This window comes from Lynx canadensis, chromosome C1 (assembly GCF_007474595.2).
Source record: "Lynx canadensis isolate LIC74 chromosome C1, mLynCan4.pri.v2, whole genome shotgun sequence".
In the NCBI taxonomy this organism is placed as follows: domain Eukaryota; kingdom Metazoa; phylum Chordata; class Mammalia; order Carnivora; family Felidae; genus Lynx; species Lynx canadensis.
In genome coordinates this window covers 77,239,674-77,260,372 of record NC_044310.1, presented here as the reverse complement: position 1 = coordinate 77,260,372, position 20,699 = coordinate 77,239,674, and the positions used below count along the sequence as shown (strand labels likewise).

General features: G+C 42.8%; 1 protein-coding gene across 2 annotated transcripts in view; it reads left to right on the top strand.

The window, feature by feature from the left end:
- TGFBR3 (transforming growth factor beta receptor 3) overlaps nucleotides 1–20,408 on the top strand; it is a 207,340-nt gene extending 186,932 nt beyond the window's left edge. For both annotated transcript variants that reach the window (XM_030328179.1, XM_030328180.1), the window contains 3 exons: nucleotides 4,734–4,775; nucleotides 7,003–7,110; nucleotides 18,945–20,408. In XM_030328179.1, coding sequence (XP_030184039.1) covers nucleotides 4,734–4,775; nucleotides 7,003–7,110; nucleotides 18,945–19,063 — 269 coding nt within the window. In that variant the 3' untranslated portion in view covers nucleotides 19,064–20,408. The remainder of the gene's footprint in view (nucleotides 1–4,733; nucleotides 4,776–7,002; nucleotides 7,111–18,944) is intronic.
- Nucleotides 20,409–20,699: the final 291 nt, after the last annotated feature.

The following is a 20,699-nucleotide window of genomic DNA, read 5'->3' as shown; positions in this document are numbered from 1 at the left end:
TTATGGCCAAACTTGTTTTACCACTTTCTGTCCCTGGATTGTTTTGAAGGAAATCCAGACATTTCATCTCATCCATAAATATTCCAGCATGCACCTCTAAAATTTAAGAACCATCGAAAAGATTGGGGTATCTGGCTGGCTCAGTTGGTGGAGCATGTCACTCTTGACCTCACTGTTGTGGGTTTGAGCCCCACGTTGGATGTGGAGATTACTTAAAAATAATAACATCTTTAAAAAAAAAAAAAAAAAAAGACCTTGGGTAGGGAACCAATGATCAAATCATTTAGGAAGACTACTCTGAAAGCAGCATGAAGGTTGTTTTGGGGAGATATACACAGTATAAGATATACATGATAATTACAGTTATTCAAAAAATGTTTATTGGTACCCACTATATGCTCGGCACATAGTAAACCCGTCTGTAAGGCCTTGTGTAGTGCAGAGGTTTACACCTTGACTCTTGATGTTTTGAGCTGGGTAACTCTTGGGGTAGAGGGCTGTCCTATGTATCGTAGGATTTTGAGCAGCATCCTTAGTCTCTGTCCACTAGATGCCCATAGTAAACCCCTCTGCTACCCATTGTAACAACCCAAAATGTCTCCAGATATTTCCACATGTCCCAGTGGGATGCAGGGGGCAAAAATCACCCCAGGTAAGAACCAGTGATCAAGTGGAAGGGTGCGGATAAGTGACAGGGTAATTGGAATGAATGCCATAAGTATTGAAAGAACCAGCAAAGGGGCTCATTTACAGTGAAGTTAGTAAAAACTGCACGTTAAATGGGGTCTGCACAGAGGCCTCCTGAGTCCCCAGCTTCTTCATCTTCCTATCTTTCCCTCTTTGCCAAACACCAATAGATGTGGGTACCAAGTAGACACCTTGTTCCCCTGTGGGCCTGCTCGATCCTACCATATTTAGGAGAACTGAATTGAAAGCTGGAAGCTCAAAGCTGTGGTCAGTTACTCATGCATAACCCCAGAAATATCCCGTTTATGAAAACCATGCCCAACAAACTGAAATTTGGTTCTAGAGGCAGACCAAAATTTGCTCAAGAGTATATGAAAAGATTTAATTCAGAATGTTGATTATAGTTTGTTCTTTCTGCAAATGAATCTCTATTGTTAAAATTCTCTTTGCAGCAATAGCAAGGATTCCTTTCTTACCATCTTACCCTTAAACCAAAAGTAAATATCGCCGCGTTCCCGTTTTCCTTTCAGCATGCCAGCTCGATTATAGGGTTCCGGCGGAGATCAGGCTCCTTTAGTCATACACAGGGGTTATTGGGGACTTTTGGAACCAAAAGGAGGATAAAATCCTGTAACCTCAGTGCTGCAGCTTGCGCTTGTTATTGTTTATGGAGGAACTTCACCCCGGGGGAAATAAGCACCAAATGTTTCTGTTTAGCTGCGAGAAGGCCCCTATTTGGGGTGGGGGAAAAGGATTAGATCATAGGCTAAGTCCATTAAGAGTTTTAAAACAATGCCATCCATCACAGAGGCCTTGCTCTAAAACCCAAATTCTCACATGTGAGGTCTCCTTTGGGGAGAGTCATTATTTAAAACCACTTAGGGATTCTGAGTGAAAAAGTTTAGCCATGGGCGGTTGATTGGATGGAACTCTTCCCAGACGCGTGTATATTTCTCACATGATGAACACTATAGAGACCTTTAAATGCCTTTGGACTTAGTTCAGCGAATCAGACCACTGCATCTTGGAACTAGAATTTTGTGGTTAGATACCCCTACTTCATAGGGTTCTTGGGAGTTTAAAATGAGAAAATCCAAGAGAAGGCTTTTTGTCAATTGTAAAATACTATACACATGTATAAATGTAAGACATCACCTTCACTATTTTATCACTGCCAATAGGCTGATAGGACCAAACCCCTAGGAGACAGTCTCTTGTGTGCATTTTGTAGTCGGTGTGTGTTCTGCCTACTGAAATAGATTTTCTTAAAAACACACAATCATTTTAATTTTAGTAATTCTATTTCAGTATAACCTGCACATGTCCTCACCCTCGTGCCCCCGTGTTGCACAACTCCAGGGGGCACTGTTCAGTTGTGGTGGCTTTGATTCATCCGGGAGCATTCCTTCCCCTAGAGCTGGACCAGGATACTTGTGCTGCAGCCCAGCTGCGATGGTTAATCCTGAGAATTTACAACCCTGTGTAGCTTCTTTATTTTTATAAACAATGACCTCGAATGCTGCTTGTTTGATCAGTTTTTCACAAGTTCTTTTCACTCCACTGTGGATTCCAGCACAAGGTGTGTGTTCCTTCTTTATGGAGTGGAAATGGAGGTGAAAAGAAAGGTGCTAAACACTGACCACTTGAAACTCTAAAGAGCGGGGGAGAGTCTGTGCCAGGACTCAGCACACTATTTCCCTAAAGGGCCAGATAGTGTTTTTGGTTTCTTCCTCATACAGTCCCAGCCCTGACTACTCAGTGCTGTTCTTGCAGCGTGTAAGTGCGAGCAGTTGTAGACAATACAGGAGCGATGAGCATGGTTATGTTCAAAGAAAACTTCATTTATGGAATAGGTTTGAATGTCACATAATTTTCATATGTCATAAAATATTTTTTTTTTCCAGTCACCTAACAATATGAAATTTAGGGCACCTGGGTGGCTCAGTTGGTTGAGTGTCTGACTCTTGATTTCAATTCAAGTCATTATCCCAGGGTTGTAGGATAGAGCTCTGCTTCGGGCTCCATGCTGAATGTGGAGCCTACTTAAGATTCATTCTCTCCCTCTCTCCCTCTCTCCCTCTCTCCCTCTCTCCCTCTCTCCCTCTCTCCCTCTCTCCCTCTCTCCCTCTCTCCCCCTCCCTCTCCCACTCCCTCTCCCACTCCCTCTCCCTCTCCCTCTCCCTCTCCCTCTCCCTCTGTTTCTCTCCCTCTCTCTCTGTCTTCCCCTCCCTCCCTGCCTCTCTCCCCTGCTTGTGCATGCTCTCTCTCTCTCTCTAAAAGATATATATATATATATAATAAAAATAAATGTGTGCCTGGGTGGCTCAGTTGGTTAAGCGTCTGACTCTTAATTGTGGCTCAGGTCATGACCTCACAGTTCGTGAGGCTCTTTGCTGACAGCATGGAGACTGCTTGGAATTCTCTCTCTCTCTCTCTCTCTCTCTCTCTCTCTCTCTCTCTCTGCCCCTGCCCTGCTTGCTCACGCTTTCTCTCTCTCTCTCTCTCTCCCTCCCTCTCTCCCTCCCTCTCAAAATAAAGTAAATAAAATTTATTCTTAGTTCATGATCTAAGCTTTTCTCACCGTTAGTCACAAGTATCTTCTTAATCAGTGCTTTCCTGTTAAGGACAAAGTGTCATTCCCTAGTCATTAGCCTACTAAGTAGAATCTGGAATTTGGGATCAACCCCTGCCCTGATGCTTTCCAGCTGTGACCTTGGGCAAGTCACATGATATCAGAGTCTCAGGATGCTCATTTGTAAAATAGTGATAAGAATTCTTTTTCTGCATCCCTCACAGGGCTGGTGTGAACCTCAAATGAGATTTGAACACGAAAGACTTATAGGAATGTCAAAGCATCTTCTATATAGCCTTATTCCAGGCTTCTTCTATTGTGTCCATTTTTGAAAAGCATATCAACAATCTAATGATCCTTCACTGAATATTTCTGGTCAGCCTATTCTATGCTAGGCTGAGCCTTGAAGATGTACAGATAAGGAAGAACTTGACCCTGCCCTCAGGGCAGAATAAAATGTAGAGAATTACGATGTGATGTAGTATACGTACAAAAACTGTGGGGTGGAATTAGCAGAGAGGGTAGAGACCAGCCCTGCTGGTTGGGGTTGGAGGTTGGGGCAGTGGGAGAGTCAGAGAAGGCCTCCCGGCAAAAATACCAACAGTGCAGGTCTGGGGGAGAAGGGGTATTTCAGGGAATGGCTTGCAAAGTGTGATGACATACAGCAGCATGGAAAAGTTAGGGAGCTTAAATAAATATGGGTGAAGGACCCCTAGGAAAGGAGACTATAGACAGGTCGGTAGAGGAGGAAGGCGGAACTTTGTGTGCTCTGCTAGAGCTTGGATTTTCTTTCCTATAAGTTCAGGAAGTCATGGAGCAGTTTAATCAGGACAATAACTTAATCAACTCTGGGCTCTGGAAAATTCAGTGTGGGGAAAATATAGAGGAGGAAATATTTGGGGCAGAGGCAGCAGGGCAGTGGGTGGAGACAAGGAGACCAGTTAGGAAAGCTCTGTAACCAATGCAGATGTGTGATGAAAAGAAGCTGCACTAGAGGATAATAGCACTAAGAAGAATAAAGACATTTTTACAAAATTTGTGTACATTAAAGTAAAAGAACTTTTTTAAAGTGGAAGAACATCATGAATACACTGGAGAATTATGGTATTTGAAGGTATCATATCCTCTTGTTAATATAAAGGTATGTACACACACACACACACACACACACACACACACATTGTCACACTCAAATTCCTTAAGTTGGCCTTCAGGTTTTCTTCAATTTGGAGAACCTATACAATTTGGAGAACCTATACAAAAGTGCAGTGTTTAAAATTTCTGAGTAACCCATGTTACAGTTTTGACATCTAAAGAGGATAATTGACAAAGCTTTCACCGAGTATTTATTAATAGGAAAATGGCAGTCTCTGCTCAGATTTTGATGACCTTTTGCTTAAAACTTGGTTTCTCTGTGGAATGCATCATGATTTATGTATTTTTTCTTTCTTTCTTTTTTTTTTTTTTTTTCCAGAAACCAGTCTAAGCATTAAGGAACCGAATCCAGTTCCTCCACGTAAGTCTTTACGCATCTGTTTTGAAATGAAGCCTCCTGGGCTTTTTATAAGAATGAGTTGGTTATGGAGCATTTGGCAAACTTTGAGTTTTGATAAGGAGACTTCTGCTCCCATTCCCCTTCTCCCCCATTTTTTCATAATCTCATACTTTCTTTTTCCTTTCCTCTGTCCTTCATCCTTCTGGGTTTTTTTCCCCCTGTCTGCCTCTTTTAAATATGAATTTGTTGACCCACTGGCATGTGTGGCCTTACTTAGCTTTAGAGAGAAGAGTTCATTATTTGCATACCTGTATCAGCTGTGATCTAAAAGCATGAACTTACAGCTATGGGAGTGGTTTGCTTATGCATCATCAACAGTAATTACCTGCTCAGAGAAGTAGGGCTAAGGGAACTAGTTGCTGGGTCTTCTAGACAGTCTCTAGTCCAAGGGGGGCGAGGGGCGGTTATGGAGGCCCTGGGGGGACGTGTGTGAAAAAAAGAGAGAGACCAACTGCTACAACATGATGCATTGGAAATCGTCCGGGCCAATTTTGTCACTCGCTCTGGACGAAAACTCTAACCAAAAGATTTAGGTAGATTTGCCTGTGGTTATAATTGGCAGTCAGACAGGACTAGAGCCTGGGCTTCCTGCTGTATACCCAAGAAGCTCTTCTAGATGGTGTTGCCTTATGAAGAGAATCTCTGCTTTTTTTTTTTTTTCTTCCCTACGACTGTCTGGGTCAGTCTCCATTACTGACCCCATCACATTACACATGAAGGTCTAGTGAGTTCCTTTATGCAAAGCACTATACTGTTCTAGTTAAGGATCTTACTTGAACAATATTGTGGAACATTATCATGAACCCACAGAGACACATATGGACGCATTTCTCTCATACTTACCCAGTCTAATTTTCATAAATGACATCTCTATTTTTAGAATTTCGGAGAAGTTTTACTAAAAACTTTCATTCATGCCTCTCTTTTGGATCTGTAAGCATAAAAAGGCAAATCATCTTTTAATACCTGCAGACTAGACTAAATTGTGTTGATGACTTGGTTCATCTTAACCTCTAGAGTTCTTCCCAATTCTCACTCCTTCCTCAGGATCCCAGACCTTTTACAAACTCCTTTTCTTCACTCCCTGCCTTCAGCAGGTGAAATAGTGCAATCCCCATTTTCCAGAAGTTAACACACCAAAGAACACATGGCCTAGAAGAGTAGCCACCAAGTTGGGAATTCTAATTTCTAGAATCGTTGCCAGCATGACCTACTTTTCCTGAGCCCTTATGAGTTAGTTCTGGGGCTACTCGGGGAGTCCTATTTGTCTACAATTAGATCTTTTACACTGAAGTGAGATGAAAGGCAAAGTGATTTAATTCATATGGAGATCAGCTGGAGTTTCTTCTGACTGGAGAGGAACATGGTATTGAAATATTGGGGAGATTGTACACCTGAAATTTATATTAAAAAAAAGACACCTTGGAAATTTTATCCTACTGAAAACCCTTCTCTCTTAGAAAGTGATTTTAACTTTTTATAAGTGATTCAAAGAAGGTGGTTCTCAGGAAATGTTCTATTTCTGTAGCCTGGAATTAATTTCAAGTATAAACATCTTTGCCAAGTGGAGGAACAATTGGTTCTATTTATGTGTTTTGCTGACCATAAAACTGACATCCCTCCACACCGAGACGTGTTTCCGTCCCCCTCGTAGAAAGATCACGGTTGGAAAAGTGTTAAAGAGTAGGTTGTTTTAAATGATACAGTACATAATTGTTAAGATGGAGGGTTTCAGCTGAGACCACTGAAAAGTTAAAATCTATAGGAAGAGTCGATCCTTACCTCATGTTTCCTCCTTGGCACTCCCTTTCTTCCGGTCATCTCTCATACTTGTAAATGTTCATGAAAACATGTTTGTAGAGTATTTGAAGTGTGTTTTCTTGTATCATTGTTCAAAGTGCTTGCTGTGGGTCACATTTCGATCATGGATGTTCATTTTCCAAAGCATCTTCACACGGAGGCTGCAAACTGAGGAGGATATCTTGGAAATCGGATAATTTTATTTTCCTTTTGGGGGAAAAAAAACATGCAAGTTTCAAATACACTGCATTTTCTTGGAATCCTCATTTCACCCTTGTTTTATTAGTCAGGGCTCAGCCTTCCCAACAGTGCTTGTGGCACAGATACAAAATTGTAACATATAATGCAGATTCACTGAAAGTATGCATTGGCTTCCCTTCCTTTGTAGAGATCTTCCATGGTCTGGACACCCTCACCGTGATGGGCATCGCATTTGCAGCATTTGTGATCGGAGCACTCCTGACAGGGGCCTTGTGGTACATCTATTCTCACACAGGTGAGTGTGACTGTCAGATAGTAGTTGCTGTGAATCCTGTATGTCTGCCACACAGGCGACCTTTCAGGGTTTCCTTGCATGAATGGATGGACTGACGAATGAGAGAAAGTTCATCCCCACTGTTTGCACATGAATGTATTTGGCATAAATGGGGTTTTGCAAAAATACAGTGTGCCTGAAGCACCATTAGAAAAGGAATGTTCAAGGGTGCCTGGGTGGCTCAGTCGGTTAAGCATCCAACTTTAGCTCAGGTCACTATCTCTCCCTTTGTGGGTTCAAGCCCCTCGTCGGGCTCTGTGCTGATGGCTCAGAACCTGGAGCCTGCTTCAGATTCTGTGTCTCAGTGTTTCTCTGCCCCTTCCCTGCTAGTGCACTCGCTCACTCGCTCTTTCTCTCTCTCTCTATCTCTCTCTCTCTCTCTCAAAACTAAACATTTAAAAATAAAAGAAAGAAAGTAAAGAAAAGGAATGTTCAAACTATGTTAATTGCAATTGAAATGTTGGTCAAGTTTAGCTACTAATAAAGCTATTTTGTGGTTAGGGTTGAATTAAAGACAATTAATGTAGACAAACCAGAAATACAAACCCTTCCCTCAAAGCTAAACACTTCAGTGCAGACATATGAATGGGCAGGAAGTGAAAAAGGAAGCGAAGATTTTATTATCCTCTCTGCCAAGATGTTGCGCACTGCCCACCAGAATCCCCAGTCTCGGTGGCTTATACCAGAATTTCTTGACCCTTTTAAAACCCATGCCATGCCCTCTTTGATAAGCATAAATTTCTCATGTCTTTCTTCTATAAAATTGTTTAAATTTTTAAAATATATTTTCATGAGGGGCACCTGGGTGGCTCAGTTGGTTGAGTATCTGACTTCAGCTCAGGTCATGATCTCACAGTCCATGAGTTCGAGCCCTGCGTCGGACTCTGTGCTAATAGCTCAGAGCCTGGAACCTGCTTCAGATTCTGTGTCTCCCTCTCTCTCTGCCCCTCCCCTACTCATGCTCTGTCTCAAAAATAAATAAAAAAAAAAAAAAAGTTAAAATATATTTTCATGATTTGCAAACAAATAAAAATGGTGAAACAAGGCACTTTGTTTTCAAGCTGTGCTCCTCCTTCCCCCAAATTCTGATATGCCACACCCCTCCCCTTTCCCTTTCCCCTCAATCCAAAGGTTGAAACATTCTGGACTGAACAGAGAACCTGTTCTGACCCCAGTACAGAATGCAGGCCTGGCAAGGGGCGAGGCTAGTGCGATGGGGGAGGAACAAATGGACCTTCCTTCTGTTGCTTCTTTCTTAGTTTCCTTGCAGATAGACATAAGAAAGAAAGACATGCATTTTGGGGTATGTCTAGAGAGCTACTTAGGCTTATGTGTCCTTGGATACTTTGAGTTTATACTATGAACCTAGGTAAATTGTGCTTGATTGATCAGCCCGAGGCCAGTGGCAGGTTCAGCCTTTCTATTTAGAATTTCATTGATTTTCCATTGAACGAATGAGCGCCATGATCTTTGGCCTTACTGTGGGCCATTCAACCAGACAAGCTAAAAAGATGACTGCTTTAAAGGGAGACGAAGCACAGAAGGGCATTTTGAGAAGTCACCTCTTAATCCCTAAGCAGAATTTTTACTTCAAATACTGCATCCTCTGGCTGAGATATTTTAGATTATGGCCGAAGGAGATCAGATCCATTTGTGCCTAGCATGGAAAGTCACACAATCCAAAGCAAAAGCTTAGGAGTTGTGATAGTGGAGCTTTGAGTCCTCAAACTATTGTTCCCAATTGGCGATGTTTGAGTGAGGTATATATCATGTGAGAGAGAAAATGAGACTCTTAATCCTAAATGTAATGATTCTGAGGATATACAAACCCCTGGAAATCAATTTAGGCATATTCTTCCTCATGAACAGTTCATATAAGCACCAGAAGGGACGGCTTTTAGCAGAGTAGTATTTTAGAGTAAGTAATTTGTCAGAGGCGTACTGACATGTTCAGATCTCACGCTAGCAGTTCCTTTTAATCTTTCCCAATCTCCTGCCTGGCTGTGAGGTTCTAGGGCCGTTGGCAGCTGATGCTGTATTTTGGGAATGAACTTGGAACTACACCAAAAAGACTCTGTCGCCCTGAGGATTTTATATGGGCTGGTTATCCACGTATGCTTAACATGTGCCTGCTGAGAGCAATGACTGGCCTTGGCCATGGAGCTACACCCTCAACCCTGGAAGTTCATCTCAGGCCGGGTAGGGCCAGGCAGCCAGGTCCAAGCAGTATCGGGCTACCACATGGCACTTACTATTGGCACACACCCCACTAAACTCACTCCGATAATCCCAGACTCTTGCGCACAGCCATGGTCACAAACCTGATAAAAAGCAAAGCTTGGTTGTATGGCATTTATTGGTCTGCTCATTAAATTCCAAGGTTTGTCGTTCCTGCTCCCTTCTCCCACAAACCAGACACTGAAGGGGAGGAGTTTTTACATTTTGTTAATATAGAAATAGGTTTGGAAGTAGATTAAAGAAAAACAAAGCCAAAAACCCTTCCTGTTATGGTTTCCAAAGCAATATAAATTACACTGATTTGGAAGTTAAAAGGTTTATAGACACTGTCATTTGTGCTCTAACCCTGCTAGCATCACATACGATACAGCTTTAGAATGACTTTTTATTAAAAGCTGTAGCCTCTGGTTCATTTTAAAGACTTCTCATAAGGAAAGCCAACATCATATAAGTGTGAAAAAGGCCCACTTCAGAACCCAGTCTATCCTGTCCAGAACTCCTTCAGTTTCCTACCTGGATCAGCTAGCAGCAAGGTTAGATGAAAAGAGATTCTAATGCAGTAGTCAATGGAGAGAGGTATGTATACACAGACTCAATGCATTCAACGTCCACAATAATCTAAGCTGTGAAACTCAGACCTCGTATGGTATATTTGGGGGTTCAAGCAGCATCAGCCCCTAATTCAGACAAATTCTCTTTATGTTCTTCATTTCCGTCCGAGCACAGAGCACCAAACCAAGTCATGTGTTTGAATGTGGATACATACTTCCATACCTGGAACGTGTGTTAGTCTAAAAAAGCTGGGTCCGTCCTCTGTCATATCACAGCTTTGGGCGCCATAAGCAATACCTCCTGAGGGCTATATTAACTCTGGAAAACTCCATTCCTAAAATTTACATTATCTACTAAGATACCACAAAAAGGAGTAACAGTCAGAATAGAAATGGTGCTGGAAAGGAACCATAGAATCTTCATGCTTCTGCAAGTCTGGCTAGTGCAGGAGTCCCAAACTTGTAGTTCTTAAAGGTCCCAAAAATCATATGCAGAATTGTATCTGTCATTTTTTTGATGTGAGGGGCAAAAGTATTTACTTGTATTTTTTAGTAAAACTTTTTAGCCCTATTACAGTAACATATGCACATAGCTTAAAGACTGAAATAGTTCTACAAGACTTATTAGAAGAACATGAGCCCCCTACTGCCCCACTCCCTTTTCTTGCTCCTCAGAGCACCATTCCTGACTCTTAGCTGATTGTTTTGGACATTAATCTATATATTGAAATAATAGAAGTATAGTATTGCAACTTCTTGACTTAACAGCTTTAGGCCTTTTCTTTCAACAATGGAAAATGATAATTCAGTTCTTTGTCATCACTGTGTCCCAATTATACATTCACGCCCCTGATTGTCCCCCAACCCTACCATCCTCTTAACAGAATTATAGTCAAATTTTGGGTAGATCAGTATTTATTGTTTATATTATAACTACTTGAATGCTAATCACAATTTAGCTATATAGTATATTATTGTTTCTCCTGTATGATTTTTTTTTTTTAATTTTTTTTTTTTCAACGTTTATTTATTTTCGGGACAGAGAGAGACAGAGCATGAACGGGGGAGGGGCAGAGAGAGAGGGAGACACAGAATCAGAAACAGGCTCCAGGCTCTGAGCCATCAGCCCAGAGCCCGACGCGGGGCTCGAACTCACGGACTGCGAGATTGTGACCTGGCTGAAGTCGGATGCTTAACCGACTGCGCCACCCAGGCGCCCCTCTCCTGTATGATTTTTAATTTTCCCTAGAATTGATGATTATCTCTCCCCTCCTTTCCCACATTAGTTTTGTTTTTTAACCCCTTTTTAATGTTATTATTTATTTATTATTTGAGAGAGCAAGACTGCTCACATGAGCAGGGGAGGGGCAGAGAGAGAGAGAGAGAGAGAGAGAGAGAGAGAGAGAGAGAGAGAGAATCCCAAGCAGGCTCCACACTCAGCACAGAGCGTGATATGCAGGGCTCCAACCCATGACCCTGGGATCATGACCTGAGCCCAAACCAAGAGTCAGATGTTCAACTGTCTGAGCCACCCAGGCAGTGGGCTTAGTTTTCTGTACGCTTCTCACTAATTCATCTGTTGACCCTCTGCCAGTTGTCTCAGTCTCTTCTGAATGCATTCAGACAACAGTATTCCACTGATTCATTTTCTTCACTAAATCTTTCCTGGAGCCTTTTTACCTGTTCATGTCTGAACTGGCTGCCCTCTATATTGGACACTGTTGTCTTCTTATATTCCTTCACTACTGTTCTGGGAATTCCCTGCACCTTGGGAGTTTTGAATGGCCTGTGTCATTCATTCCATGTCTTCTCCTCCGTTGTTGAAAGGGTACATAAGAAGTAAATGTTTGTCACACCTTGCATATCTGAAAATATCCTCAGTTTATACAAACACTTGGTGGACATCTTGGCAAGGTACAGAATTTTAGGTCATAAATAATTTTTCTTTAGAATCTTAGAAGCACTCCTCATTGACCTTTGGCTCTGAAGATTGCTTTTGGGAAACTCAGGGCCATTCAAATTGCTGGCTTGTTTTGTTTGTTTTGTTTTCTGGGAGAAATTTTACAATGACACTCCTTGACTTAGGTGGATTTCATACATTATGGAGCTCTTTCAGTCTAGAAATTCATGTCTTCCAGCACTGAGATTTTTGGAATCATTTGTTTTTACTCCTATTTTCTCTGTTCTCTCATTCTAGAAATCATTATAAAGATGAACCTCTTGAATGGTTCCCCAATTTTCCTTTCTTTTCTGTTTTCTACTTTTTTCCTTAATTTTCAAAGAGATTTCATCATCTTTATCTTTTCGTTTCCTACTGAATTTTTAACTACTGCATTCAAATGTTTCAATTCCAAGACATTTTTCCTATGAATTAAAAATATATATCTTATTCCTACAGGCATAATATCTTATCCCTCTGAAAATATTAATATAGGATTATTTAAGAATGAGTAAGTTTTGAGGATATAGATGGGATATACTGATTGTGAACTTCCCTTAGGGTGATCTGGCTGCCTTTTATTGAGTAACTCCTAATAATTCATCTTTGGATCTTTCCTCTTGAGGTTTCCTCACCAGGTTTTCTATAAAATAGGTTTTCTTATTTTCTTCCTGGAGAGTGCAGGTCTGGCTGTCAGCGTTCTAGGCACCACAACATCCAACCTACAGGACATTCATTTAATCCTCCTCTTTGAGTTGGGTTCTCTGCTCTCAGCTGTCCTGGTGTTGTTCACTCCTGGAAACCTCAGTTTCATATTCTGGAGAGTGAACTTCCTGTCTCCCTCCCAGATGAGGATGGGCAGGGTCCCACTCCACGGGGTAAAGAAGGGGATTTAGAAAAATCTCACTGCTGCTTATACGGCAGCAGTCAGTCAACCCTAGTGCTTGCAGCCTCAAGTTTGCCCTGTCTTTGCGAGTAACTGATGCCACCATTTCCTGAATTTTTGAGGGTTCTGTACTATAACTTGGTTGTTGCTCATCTGTTCTTACTGTTGGCTTAGGTTCTGGCTCTCTTAAATCTGCTACATCACTTACTACTCACCCATTTCTTCACCAGCTTTCAATATTTTATTGATGTTGTTGCCACTCCTGCTTTTCTTTTTTTCTTTCTTGAAGGTTGATGCCTTTTAAAAATCTGTAAAGTGTCAGGGCACCTGGGTGGCTCAGTCAATTAAGTGACCAACTCTTGATCTCAGCTCAGGTCATGATGTCACGGTCTCATAGGTTCGAGCCTCACATCAGCCTCTGCACGCTGACTGTGCATGGAACCTGTTTGGGATTCTCTCTCTCCCTCTCTTTCTGCCCCTCTCCCGCTCTCTCTCTCTCTCAAAATAAATGAAGAAACTTTAAAAATAAAATCTGTACAGTGTCATTTTGGTGAGATTTTTCTCTTGGCCTCCGTGTAGGTTGTCATTGTGCACCAATGTCTCAGTCTCTTGATATCCTAATTGGAATTATTTCACTATCTCACCCCTGTAAGAAGAGTGAACTAGATTGTGTTTAGTTTAGAGAAGTATTCAGTCACTGTTTATCGTTTCCAAAATTGAGCCTCCCCATTCTCCAAGCTAAAAGACCTTCCTTTTGCAGACAAAACTGTGCAGGAGGGTGGGTTAGAGGTTGTCATCATTTATCTTTACTTTATGTAACTTGCCTTTGTGGCCACTGAACAGAATGTACTCACAGTGTGATGATAATAAGAGGAAGAAGAGAGGAAGATGGAAGAGGGCAAGGGTCCGGGGCGAGGCTGCCCTCCATGTTGTGTCTCTGTATAGCCCTGGGACTTGAAGATCTAGTTTGTTCAACTGCTAGTCTTGTTACCTTACTATGAACCATGTTTCCCTTTAGTAAACATAGACGTGACCCCTTCCGCCCAGGGTCATTGGCGGTGAGAGCACTTAAGCAAGAATGCATGTGAAAAGTCTTATGAACTCCCAAGTCCTACAAAAAATGTAAGATAATGAACGTTTCTCAGATATGTAGGCAGAACAAAAATCTAAGAGTGGAAGGAATGCTGCATTCCACAGAGCAATATAAAATGCTGAGGTCTCAAAGTAGGCATGCCTGTCCCAATCCCTCAGGTTTCTGTTCAGCAGTCCTCAGTTGAACATACCATGTGTTCTTAAAGTAAAAGTCAAGCACCTACTTAGGTTTACCTGAGTCAGGTAAGAGCTTTTAATTAGGAGCATCTCTAGGGGCTTCAAATGTTTCCAGAAGTCTGAAGTTTCTTCAGGCTCCCAAGTTTAGTCCAGGTGCAGAGAGAAGCAGCAGGAAGACAGGTGTGACTAAGGTAGGGGGCAAGAGGCTGAGTCCCAGGGATCAGGAAGATGCAGCTGGAACAGATGGGAGCCCTGGTACGACTGTAAAGAAGGCAGGAATCCACTCTCGGCACCCATGTGCTCAGGTTAAGTTAAAGTAAAATAAGCCACAGAAAACCAAAATGTGGGGGCAAATAGGTTGGCTGTACTGCAGGAATATAGGAAGAAAATGATAGGCAGGACATTTTGAAGGGTTTTAATTCCTGCTTTGGAACCTCTCCCCCCTTCCTCATAAATTATAACAACACCAGACGTACCCCTCCTGATGAGTTTCGCCTGCAGAAGGAAAATCTTTTAGCTCGGAGAGTGGAGACGGACCATTTTTGGAAATGATAAATAATGAATGAACATTTCTATAAACTAAAGGTAGTCTATCTAGTTCACTATCCTTACGGGAGCAAGCTTGTAAAATCATTACAATTAGGATATCAGGAGGTTGAGACATTGACTGGTCCATAATTACAACCAACACATAGGCCTTGCAGACACTATCTTTTTCTTTCCAGCATCAAGTAATATTAAAGCTAAGCCATCCCCAGGCATATGGTTTTCAATCCAATGCTTAAGTGTCTTCCAAGAAAGAGATTCCATAAATTCCCCTTATAACTAACCAATCCCCATAATCAGCAAGTTCTTTTCTCTGTGACCTAAATCCTTAGTGCTACCATTTAAACTCATTTCCTCATGTTCTGCCCTCAAGAGAGATAAAGCACAGCTGTCTGCTCTTCTTTATAATAATCCTCTTTGGGTGATATTTGCAAACATTCTCCTTTGGGCTAAATAATTGAGATTCCTCTCACCTTTCTTTAAAATTCTTCTGTTGTTGTTGTTTCCCCGTGGAGCCTCTCCAAGTTATTCACATCTTTCTGAGATGAAGTTTCTTCCCCAGGACCTGCCATGCTGCAAGATGCAGAGATAAGAATCCAGTTGTAAAGTAGACTGCCAAAGAGGTGGCAGGAAATCAGATCTGGACAACTCCATGCCAAGCTAAAGAAATAAAACAGATTATCCCTTAAGAAATATATTTTTCTGTTTCTGAAAGCATCTCTGGCAACATCTTGGCTCAGCCACAGGCGAATATGTGAACTGGGTGGAATTATGTCTAATACACCCTCTTCCAAAGGCCTCCTCCTCTACTGTCCTTCCTCCCCACATCTCTCTTCCTTAGTGGGGTTTGAAATTTTAGGAGCAAAGCATGAAGACTGAACACATTTCTCCTTATGGCCAACTATGATGTTCATGAGTAAGGATCCTTCCTTCAGTTCCTTACATTTGCTAAGTGGGCCTATTCTGCTTAGCTCTGGGGTCCTCCCTGCCCTTCTTCTCCGGAAGTAGGGTGGTTGTATTAGTCACCCAAGGGATATGTTACGAGTTAGTGCTCCAAGAAATCAGAGGTCACTGTGATAGAGAGCAGAAAGCCAAAGGGCCCATCTCAGAAAACCCAGGGGAACTCCGTTGGCTTTTTAAGCAGAAGCATCTGCACATCAAACTTTAGTTTCTCAGGGTGACTGTTTGTGTCGCACCACTTCCATCTGACAACAAAAAATCCTTGTCGTAATTTGTCAGAAGGTGAAAGCTTTTGGGGCGCCTGGGTGGCTCAGTCAGTTAAGTCTCCGACTTTGGCTCAGGTTATGATCTCGCAACTTTTGACTTTGAGCCCCGCGTTGGGCTCTGTGCTGACAGCTCAGAGCCTGGAGCCTGCCTCAGATTCTGTGTCTCCCTCTCTTTCTGCCCCTCCCCCACTCGTGCTTGCTCACTCACTAGCTCTCTCAAAAATAAATAAACATTTAAAAAAATTTTTTTAAAGAAGGTAAAAGCTTTTAACAACGTGTGAGAAATCTCATCCATGTGAAAATAGCCACCACAGTAGGAGAAGGTATTTTTAATATTTCTAAAAACAGTATTTTCAGTATTTCTGAGCAGATTCTCAAAGATTCTCCTTGGCTTGGCACATTATTGGCTCAAAGTCAGTAGATTGGCTTTTTTTTTTTTTCCCTCATTTTTTTTCCTCATTTTTTTTCCTGAAGTATAGCCGGCACACAATGTCACATTAGGTCAGGTGTCCAGCATAGTGATTCCACAAGTCTGTATGTTTTGCAACGTTCACCACAGGTGTAGCTACTTCGAGGTCAGTAGATTATTAGGTTAAGTTGACTTGTCCACCGTGGTGAAATACATCCTGCAATCTTGAGAGGAGAGGGGGCTTCTTTGTTTTGCTTTGCTTGAGTTTTCATTTTAGACAGTGTTTTGCGTTAGCACAAGAGTTTCCAAAACTGGAAGCTGAAAGACCTTTTTAGTGGGCGCTGATTAAAATCAACTGGCGTGCCAACAAATTACATTCGGCAAACAGACATCAGAAAGCAAGTACTCATACTTCCTGGGCAGGGAGTAGTATTGGCACTTTTCCTGACTCTGAATAATCAAGCCCGTGTCCAATTCTGGATGAGACAGACTTGCTCACTGTCAATAAATGAGGCAAGGCCACCATGCTTTAGCTGCTATCAGGCTGAACAAATGAAGTCCAGGTGAGCCAAAAAGGGAAGGTGGAGTGTTGATTCCTGCTGCTTTTCTTTTTAAATGGAGAAAAGTGTTGCAAAAATGCGCTTCATGCACTGCCCCATCAGTCCTTCTAATAGCATAATAATGCAGCTGGGTGTGGATCAACATGTGGGTTTAAGGGAGCTGAATTTTTAAAGTATATCACAAGTTGTTTGGGTCCCTGGAGGCTTTGGGGTTTTTTGTTTGTTTGTTTTGGGGTTTTTGTTTTGTTTTGTTTTTTTGACATCAGAATAGCTAAGAGATTTGATTTCCTTCTAGAAATAAGCTCCCACTCTGGGGAAAGTGAATTTCTGGCAGAAAGTCACTGTCATGGAGGCAAACTTCTCCAGATCTTTAATTACATACATACATGAAGGGTAGAGGGTAATGCTGGGGAACGTCCAAAATATAGATTGCCTAAAAAAACCAAGAAGAGTGGAAATACAGTTTCTCTGCCTCTGAGGAATATTGGCCCCCTATCCTCTCTCTATCCCACCAGTCCCGGAAGAAAAGATAATCAGAGGAAAGACAGCACGGGCCAAACAATGCAGCAAGCATACAAATGCCCTGAGGTTGATGCAAAAATGTGTGCTGTAGTTGTGTGGTTTGTAAAATGGGTGACAGGGGAAGCTGTAACCAGATGCGAAGGCATGAACGGGTTCTACATTTTGCAGAGCTGCTCTTTTGGCAGAGTCCTTTGAGGGGCCCCAGAAAGGGAATGGAAGTAACAGGCTGAGATCCTGCCCTTGAAGAGTCGAGCCTTTGCTCTGTGTGTTTTGTTTTAATGAAGCGGGCGGAGGGTTGCTTATCTCTCTGGCTGATAGCTGTGTATTTCAGCAGGACCGGGAAAGAGGAGGCTCATTCATAAACAGAGCTGGCCCTCTGGGGCTTCCAACATTAGAAGAGGGCGACTGCTGACCAGAAGATTATTAAGTTTATGCTCTGACTTTTCAGAGAAAATGCAGTGTTTTTCATTGGAGAGCATTGATCCCTTTTCCCTACACAGAGCCATTTTTTGAGGGCTGCCCTGAGACCAGTTTCGCTGAAGAAAAGACTTCACTCTAGGGCCGTTTGCAAAGTGCTAAATGCAAACCATGTGTGTGGGTGACCCAGGGTTTCCTCCTCCTCCAAAGCACTGCACATTTGGCACAAGGAATGGGTTTAGCTAAAATTCAGTGGGATGTGTAATGAAAAGTGGGATGCTTAATGTGTTAGGAGATATTCTCACTGCACCCCCAGTGAACTGCAGGATGGAGGAGGTTGTTCCCAGGCAACCATAGTTCCCCGTGTGCCAGCAGCTAAACTCCTTTCCCAAAAGGTTTTTCTGAGAGCAGGCTTGTCCTGCCTCCATTTCTCAGCTGGGTTGTGTTCATGGGCCACACAGCACTTGGCTGTGCTGTAGCTTGGGCAAAATCTAGGCTCACCACCCCCATTTTGAGCAAGTATATTCAGAAAAAGGCCCCCGTACAGCAGACCTCTCTCAGTACAGTTTAAAGGTCTCACCCTCTTGGGGTGCCCGGGTTGGCTCAGTCAGTTACATGACTTGGTCTCAGGTCATGGTGTCATGGTTTGGGGGTTTGAGCCCCCTGTCAGGCTCTGTGCTGACAGCTCAGAGCCTGGAGCCTGCTTCTGATTCTGTGTCTCCCTCTCTCTGTCTGCCCTTCCCCTGCTCGTGCTCTCTCTGTGTCTCTCAAAAATAAATTAATGTTAAAACAGTTTTTTTTTAAATAAATAAATAAATAAATAAATAAATAAATAAATAAATAAATGTCTCATCCTCCAAACCTGACTGTATCTTTATGAGAAGAGATAGGCTGTGTGTCCCGAATACAGGGGCTGGTCAGTTGGTACCAATGGTGGCGGTTTCTTCAAAGGTCCTGGGCACTGAAATCCCGGGGATTTATTGTCATCTGTCAGAGTCTTAGCCACTAACACTGCCTATCATAGGTCAGCTTGTAAACAGTTCTCTTTTCACCAGGCAAAACAAAACACCAACAAACAGGACCACTTTCTGTGTAAGGCCTGGTCTACCTGCTTCTGCCCCCGGAGGAGAGAAACATCAGATAGAACAGCAAAGGGGGAAATAACTGGCCTTGTCACGGATGCGCACACGTAACACGCGTGTTTCTTCGTCCCTTTTCTTCATTAACCGCAGGGCAGACGGCAGGAAGGCAGCAAGTGCCCACCTCCCCGCCGGCCTCGGAGAACAGCAGCGCGGCGCACAGCATCGGCAGCACGCAGAGCACTCCCTGCTCCAGCAGCAGCGCAGCCTAGCTCCGCGCCTCCGCCCGGAGGGGACCGGCGGCCGCCCGCCCCGCGTGTCCGCGCCGGAAGGCCGCAGCGCGGAGCCATTGCGAAGAGAGAGTGAATTCCAACACGCAGGCCACCTGTTGTATTCCTCCCCCGCCCAGGGCTAATACACGTGTGCCCCCTGGGCTTCTGTAACACACTAGAACTCCTGTGAGAAAGCCAAGGTGGTGGCCTTCTCCACCAGCCCCGCCCGGGCTTGGGGGTTTTCAATGTGAAACACGTGCCAGTTTTCAAAATGCTGCTTTGTCCAGGTAAGACTGTCCATAATTTGGGGCCCCGAGATTTACCCTGACTCGAGGAGTTGGTGAGAGGATGGTAACCAGACAGTAGGACCAGTGAGGAGATACGGCCAAAGAGCCTTGTATAACTGAACCAAAATGTATAACACAAGAAATACTTCAAGATTTTCTCAGTGTGTTCCTCCGTGTCTAATTTGCACCTTCTGGACGCACACTTCTCACTTTGCTGTCACACCCTCTGGGGGCTGATGTTGTCCGCTTGAAGGGTGCCGCCCTCAGGGACTGCACCCTGACACACAAATCGCAGCAACATTCCTTTCTCGGGCCCTGGGCCAAAACCAGTGCTGATAACCTTACCTGCTCCCCCCTGTCCCACACTCGCACACCGACTGCAAAAATGTCTTAATGCAAAGTTTGTATTGCTTCATAAGCATATAGAAATAGAAAATGGCCAAAATCTGGGACTGCATATTTGTCCCCATTTATGACATTGCGTTCTGAGAAAAATTATAAATTGGGGCAAATTTAGTTTTAAAGTTGGAGAGGAATTTGCACAGTAATATATATGCAAGTACAGGTATAGACATGTCACCTGGCACATTTGTTTTCTCCGTTGAAAAAGAGAAAATTCATTCCCCTTTTTAAAAGACCCTGTGTCTTCAGAGTTGCAACTTAAGTGTATTTGGGAGAATTAGTGTTTCCACTCAAAACGTGTCAACCTTGTTAATAGACCCTTTTGTCAAAAACGAAGCTCTTGTTCGTGCAAATGCACAGCAGATCCTGTTGGTTTCTGGTTGGTTATCTGAACAGTGTCACCGATTCTGCCAAGAAAGTGCTGAGATCTGGAAAAGGGCACTCGTGTGGACTGCTTTAGTTCTCTTGCCTTAAATATATTCCAACCTCAAAAAAGGATTTGAGATGGATTTCATTAAAATGGAATAATATGATGCCACTTTGCAGCTAAAATAAGCTCAACTGATAGTCTGTGTTAAAAAAGAAGGCCGAGGAAAGTTGCCATGCCAATTCATTTACTACTGAGAATAGCTTCGTTGCAAAGAAATATTCATCTTCTTCCAGAATTCTCCCCCAAATGACTCCAAATCCTACAGAAAGAACAGGCTAGCTTTTACTCCAAAATATTCATAAGTGAATCTCACTGCCCTTAAAATAAGGAAGTTGTGCCTGGTTCTCTGAATGGAACCCTAAGTAGAAAATGTTGATGATACCCAAGACCTGAGGGCAGTGTCTGTCAGCGCACAAGTAGGTGGAGATACTGACAGTCATTGATACTGATCTGTCATGTTAGTCACTGATATGATAGACATACCATCCAATCATAGAATAATACTCTGATTTGATAA